At 36.1% G+C, this 7333-nt stretch overlaps 1 protein-coding gene across 1 annotated transcript in view; it reads right to left on the bottom strand.

The window, feature by feature from the left end:
* Positions 1-4209: 4209 nt before the first annotated feature.
* RET (ret proto-oncogene) overlaps positions 4210-7333 on the bottom strand; it is a 40581-nt gene continuing 37457 nt past the window's right edge. The window contains exons 19-20 of the mRNA XM_009884575.1: positions 6134-6233; positions 4210-4504 (exon numbers count right to left, since the gene is read on the bottom strand). Of these exons, the coding sequence (XP_009882877.1) occupies positions 4325-4504; positions 6134-6233 (280 nt within the window). The 3' untranslated portion in view covers positions 4210-4324. The remainder of the gene's footprint in view (positions 4505-6133; positions 6234-7333) is intronic.

Genomic DNA, 7333 nt, shown 5'->3' with positions numbered 1-7333 from the left:
AATGAATACTTGAAAGTAATAATCTATTTCTTATGAACATTCATAAGCAGGAAGGGAGTCAAAATTAGCTGGATTAGGAAACGCTTGTTAAGAATTTTTCATTAAGCTGCACTTAATGCAGGCAATTGTGGATGGCAACTATAATTATGAACCGTGTGTGTATGAACTGTGTATATGCAAAATCTCTGTCTGGTAACATAGGTTAACAATAACTATTAGTGAGATTTTTCACAGGAATTAATGGCTGAAACAACATTGACCCATACTGGGAGTCTAAAATACACAATACTTTTCGCATCCATTGGTTATTTCAGCATCACTTACTATCTCACTCACCTACTGTACAGCAATGTTGTCGCAGGGCTTTTCAGGTTAGAAACTGGGCACTTCACATCTCCCAGCTGAATACTGTAGCTGAAGATAGCCGATAAAAAGAAATTCCTAATTTAAGGAAGAATTTAAAAAATAAACAAAATCTTGATGCCTTGATTGCTCATGGCAAATAAAGAATTCCCATTTACAGACATAAAATACGGGAAAAAGCAAAAAGTTACCACAAGTGCCATTTTTCTCTTCTTTTTCCATAGATCTCTCAATAGGGGGAAAAAAAAAAAAAGCCCAAATAATGGGCTTAATTTTCAGTGCCATTTATTTTAAAAGTATGCATTCCGACAGTTGTGTCGTGACAGTGAAGATCACTGTTATATCACAACTGAACCCCTTCTGTATGCATAGCTGCATCTGTTTACTGCCCATAAGCATTAGACAACACAAAGGCAAACGTTTGTACCAAGAAAAAGTCGCTCTCGAGTGCTTGTCCAAAACCAGGACTGGATCAAGTATGATATCCAACAGTGAAGGTGTTTAAATTCCAACACAGGACTTGTAAAATGAAAATCTGTGTTTGGGTTTTGGCAGTCTGACTCTCTTGTTTCTGAAATCACAGACTTTAATGGAAACATAAAGTTGATACACAAAACAACATCTGAAAACAGCTAAACTGGATTGTAAGTGACAGGAGCAAGCTTTGGTAGAATTGGATTATTTAGAATAACCGTCACAACGCTAACAACGAATCACTCGGGATTTATGTCCCAACATTTGTAGCAAACAAAAAGTTATCTTTAACCATATTAGATTACAAATAAAGACAAAAGTAGTGCTCATCATTTACTCTTCCACATAGAACACGACCCAGAGCCTGATCATTCTCCCAAATATCAGGTCAGTGTTATAAGCACAACATTTTTATATTTCACCTTAACAAATTCTGATGACATTTGCCTTGTATAGTTTCATTACCAGTAGAGTTTTAGACCAATTTTGCTGTGCAAGTGTTGTTTACTCATGACTGACAAGGTAATAGGTTTACTTGGAGTTATGTCATGGCAGTGTCCTGTGCATGGCAGTGTATCCAATTTGGAGCTGAGAGGAAGGACTCCAACCCACTGAACGTGACTGCAAACAAAATCTCTTGAATTCAGTCTAAAAATCCTGTACTGTCTATTTTGAACTCATAAGAGGAATTATGGTTGTACAAGATTGTATGTTTTAAACATTAGCAAGATGTAGGTGATGGAAAGTAAATTGTGTCAGATGAACACTCTTGATTGCCATACAGCTTATCTTGTATCAAAGTTATCTCCATTGTGCTAAAGGTAAGAGAAGTTAAGACTAATAAAACAAACTCTCTTCTCATTAAGACAAGACAATACATTTTACAAGACTTCAAATGTTGAATCTCATGTCCTCTATTGAGTTACTTAATGTTTGCTTCCAAACCAAGATACAGGCTTCGTTAGTGCCAACATCATTGTAACACTTCTCATTCGATAGTGAGCTCAATAATTTGGGAGCCTGTTTCCCCCTCCCTTCCGTATATTGTTTGTGCTTCCTGCTTAGATCAAGTGGTCATACGCTCACAGCCACTATAAAAGTAGCAGTTCAAGTACATTTTCCCATCCGAGAAAGCTGTAACACAGGATGGTTAATCTAAAAAACAGCGAGAATGAAGTGCGAGGCCATTTGCAGTAAGAAGTTGCCAAATGGAACCATATGCAAAATGGCAATCTAGAAAGACGTACTGGAACTACAACTCTTATCCAGCTTGATATGTTTTTCTGAAAGGAGAAATTACCAATCATAGTCTTCAGCATGAATAACACAGTTTAGAAACTACCAATGAAAGGGTTTGCCAATTTAAAAGTTAGTTGTTGATTGTACAAAGAACGAGCCAATGGACTTTCCATTCTTTGCATCTTTGTTCCCCTCAGGAATCCATTACCTTTCACAAAGAAAATTTTAGCTATCAAACTTGTCCATAAATTTTGCCGCTGAGTGTGAAACCATCCAGTTAGCATATACACTATCATTTGCATATCTTGAAAACACAGAGTTAGTGCCATCGAATCTTGTGAGTGGAACGGGGCTCTCCTCAGGCCAGTTCGGGTATGACATGCCTAAAAATGAAAACAGATAATTTTTTCTGCACTGAAGAACCATAACTTCATGTGCAGACAGTAAGGCCCTTGGCAAAACTCCCTTCAGTATTTTAAGCCAGTCCACTGGATTTTGTCCCAAATCAATTCATCTAAATGATGTTTCAAAATCCCTGAAGCACAAATTCAGATGTAGGCAAAAACCCTGAAAAAATAAAGTGCTTACTTGATAAAAAATTGTGTGTGCGCACGCACACGTGCATAATAAAAAACTAATAATTCTTCTTCTGATGAGCCTCCAACTTTCCATAAATTTATTTTTTAACAATCGCGTAGCGATATATTGCTTAGCAAGAGGAAGTTCTTGCTGTACAGGAAGTGCTCCAAGAATTAATAGACCTATTTGGGACAGGATCCAAAGTCTATTCCAACGACAGAGTATTTCCATTTACTTAAACGGGCGCCTTTCCTTTGGCTTCAGCAAGGTTTTGGGCACACTCTCACACCCTCACCAGGGTTCCCTGCTTAATTTTAGGAAATCCCAGGAGCACAACTGAGTAAAGTCCAACAAAGTCCTGAGCACTCTTGTCTTGATTCAGCATTTAAACGTGTATTTCAGGCATGTAATTATTTGCATTGAATCCAGTAACTGCTGCTCAGTTTAGGCACAGGTGATCACCAAAACGGAAGTAGAGTGCTTAGCACCATGTTGATCCAGCTGTACAAGCAGAGAACCATACTGGAGTTGAGATTTTCAAAAACAGAAATCTGATTTTGTTACTTATTAAGCGTTCAGCATCTGCCATCAACCTTGGTGGCGACTTTGTCTGTTACTGCATTCTTTTAACAATCTGGCCACTAAGTGCCCCAAAGCGAACGTGAGTTGGGGGAACCTATTAAAGAAAATTATAGCTAGGGTATAGATAAAAAAATAGACCGAAAGCCATGTATTAATGGCAACTTTTAAGCTAAAAGATCCAACTTTTCAAAAGTCATACTGCTTGAAGAATGAAAAAAATATCTGTGATGTTAGTAAATATCTAAAAACATGGAGAATATTTAATCAGGAGACAAAATGTAGGAGTTTTGGCAAGAACCATTTTTACTGTCCATCTCACCATCACAATATGAAAGCATATGTTCTTTTTAAAAACACTTGCTACATCATTCAATCAAGGTTTAGTACTGACATTTTCATAATAAATCAAAGGACGTGAAAACAGCTGAGTATTTTCAAAATGCCCATTGTTAATTCAATTTTCAAAGGACTTCACATGTTGATTTAGTCTGTATATAACACTTATATACAGTATTTCTACCCTCTGTATATAATACTCTGGTTTCATTCTATGATACATTAAATAGATATTTCAGCTATGGATCCAGAATGCAGCTGAAATTTAGAAATCCATCTTGATAAATGACAAGTGTTACAGATGGGTCCTATCATTGAGCTATGACAAAAACCAGTATTTTTTTTAAAAAAAAAAAGTATATTGCTTAAATTAGAGGTGCAGAATCTAACATACTTTAAATGTTTCTAGCCTCCCCCAACAGGATAGTTGAATTAGATACTCATTAGCATTTTATATTTCCCCTGAGAATACTTCCCTGATCTTTTTTTCTTTTACTGTATGATATCTAGTCATTTTACTTATTTTCACATCCTTTTAAAAACGTTTATTTTAAACACAGCTGCAAAATGACTAAAGGATGATCCTGATGCAAACTTTGACATTTACCAAAAGAAAAAAACAAACAAACAAAAAAACCCAAAAGAAGCTTCCAAGCAAATTTTGATTGGCTTCATTCAGACAAGAAACACTGTAATGGGGTTACAGAGTCTGAGAACAGTGCAGAAGAAAAATCATTTTTTTTTTGTGTTGCTAGAATCTAGTAAATGCATGTGAAATTCTACCATAGAGTTTGTTTTCAATCCATGTGGAAGGGAGGGTTCGAGGGAGGGGAGCATTATTACAGTCCACGAGTGGTGTCTCCTCTTCTGAGAGCCCATCATCATAAAGTAAGGAATCGGAAGGTGTGGAAGCCGCAAGGTCTAAGTAGTCCTAAGAAGCAAACAAGGATAAACCTCGGTTAACATATGCAGCAGTGTTGCTGGTTAGGTGTAAAAGCTAAGCGTGCATCTGGTTTCTTGAAAACAAGTAACTACAGACCCCACTGCATTTGTCTTTCGATAGCACCTCTGGCACCTGAGTAGGCTCTCCCTTTCTGCAGCCATAGCACCTTTGGAAGCATCGTATTTGCCAGAGCACTAGACATGCTAGAGACATTAATACTTCCCTTAATTCTGTACCTCAGTACAGTAACCGAGAAGTTCAAGGGCTGGGCTCACTGATTTGTCTGACCTTCAGTTTCTGTTATGCCTGATACATATGTATGCCTGAAATATATCTATAGCTACGTATGTGCGCTTAAAGGAGAAGGTACTCGCATCTTCTCATCATTTTACAAAAACTATTACATAATCATGTATAAAATTAGCTGTGTAAGTATTGCCAAATAAAGCTTTTGCTGCTTTTGTTCTAAAACTAAATATTTAGGTCAGCCATAAGAATTCATAGGTTTTCATCTATGCTGCTGAATTGCTTTGATGCAAAAAACGAAATATGAAGCATTTTCAACGAATCTAAAATATACTTTTTACTTTCAAAATAGCTTTTCCTTTGGAAATTTACTGAAATTAAGGAGGTAAAGTTACCCAATTTTATAAACTGAAAGATCTTCAGAATTTTTCATTCAGGAAGGCAGGAAGAAATATGACTAATTTGTTGAGCTCTATTTTGGATTTGCTTTGGTTTTAATTGTGATGAAAATGTCAGAAAACCTCCCGGCCTCTGTACTACAAGTCTATCACTTGCATACTGATTCTCAGCAGCTCTAAGTTAGTGGTTGACAAGTCAGAGTGATTTAATGTACAGCGAAGACATTTCACTTTGCCATTTTTAAGTTAGAACTTATTTTTACTTTCAGATTCTGAACAAAATTCTTCCCATTTGTTTATTAGTCCTTTTTGCACCCAATGCAAATGCCATCACATTCTCAAATCTGATAATGGATGCTGTATTTCCTCTTTTTCATTTGTAACTGCCCCCCTTCCCTTAACTAGTAGATTAAAAAAATAAAAGAAACAAGTGTTTGTGTGCAAGTAGGTATGTATACATTTTATAAATATATGCAACTTCGACTTAGTTTTAGACCTCAGCATCCATTAATTCAAAGAAAGTCTATACAGAATTATAATAGTTTTAAAGTAACTCAGAACGTTGGAATCGAACAGCTTTTGTATCTCTGCTGCTATCATCATATAACTAAATGGGATTCAAAAAAATACTGCATTCTTCTAGTTCTAGGCTTCCTAGGGTTATTTGTTTAGGAGTGCAATTTAGGAATAACTTTTCACTGTTGTTGGTTTTTTTTTTTAATTTCTTTTTTTCTATTTAAGGAAGCTAGACAGATTAAGGGTAACTCGTCTGCATTTAGGGTTGAAGTCACCAAAGCCACTATATGAAGTAGTACTATGAAGTAGTACTGTTTTCAAAAAGCTGGATGCATTTGGAAGAATTCAAAATTTTATTAAAAGTAAATTACTTCTCTTAAAAAAACTCATTATTTTTGTATATTCAAACTCAGATGATCACAAAAATTTTCAAGAACTCATGCTTCCCCACACTTACCCTACTCTTCACCATCATTTTCTCTAGTTCCTTGCTGATTTCAGCAAATGTTGGTCTTTTATCGGGTTCTTGCTTCCAGCAGCGCAACATCAGGTTGTACCTGTGACCCGCCGCAAGGTGAAAAAATAAATAAATTGTTAGAAGTGGGTCATGCTTCTGCTCAAATAATTTATAGCACTGAAGGTGAACTGTGGCATGAAGGCCATCCACAAGTACATCAATCTTTGTTGTGTGCTCTGTTCAACATTGCCTTGAATCAACAACTTGACATTCACAAGAATGAGCTTTTATTTTCATGAATCTTTATGAGTTTAAAAGATGATGCACTTGGCTGTCCTTGAAGGACTTTAGTCTTAGATTTCTTTCATGATTTTCACTTTCTCAAAGGACCACCTCATGTAGATGCAGCATGCCAGTTTTCTAACTGATTTTGTTTGCATATGACTGTGAAGACATTTGTATATCATTACTGATGTGCGTCTCTCAACCTGAAAAACTCTGTTGTTATATCAGAAAGTAGAATTTTGTTCTTCATTTATTTTAATTCTGAAAAGTTTCTGTAAACTTTTCTTCAAAGTGAAGCCTAACCTAAGACTACTTGCACAAACTAACATTCTTTTGATTACTGCTATTATTGTTCTTTGATTATATCTATTCTTACTCTGTCTTTAACTGTCTTCTATAGCATACAGCGCGGAAACAAAAAGGAGCGGAATTAAAGATTTACAGTTGAGTGACTATCAGACAGACATTGGCCAAATTGTGGATGTGTAACTCTCCAACCTGTGCCGTTCATGTTAGTTTGCTAGCTCAAGTGTTTTCAGGATTAGGTGATCTAGTCACAAAATTGCTCTAATTGTGGAAATAGTTGGCTACAAGAACTACAGCAAGCTATTGAAAAGCACTGCTTTCTTGCCCTCACCCTTACTTGAGTGGAGAATGCAATTTAAGAAAAATGGTCCTTAAAGCGGGCTCTCAAAGGCTGTCAGGAAAATTTCTGAGTAAAACAAACAAAATCTAAACCCTTCAGAAAACCACGATGTGGCTTGAATAAGAAAAGCAACTCGGACATGGTCAGCTTGCCTAACCTAATAATTATCAATGATATAACATATGTTTGTGGAATTAAGTCTTATTCCCTGTTGGGATAAAACAAACAAAAACAATTTAAATATTAAGTCTTTGCTAGAGGGTATTTGC

Source organism: Charadrius vociferus, unplaced genomic scaffold (genome assembly GCF_000708025.1).
Source record: "Charadrius vociferus isolate BGI_N301 unplaced genomic scaffold, ASM70802v2 scaffold655, whole genome shotgun sequence".
NCBI lineage: Eukaryota > Metazoa > Chordata > Aves > Charadriiformes > Charadriidae > Charadrius > Charadrius vociferus.
This window is presented reverse-complemented; position numbering and strand designations above follow the sequence as displayed.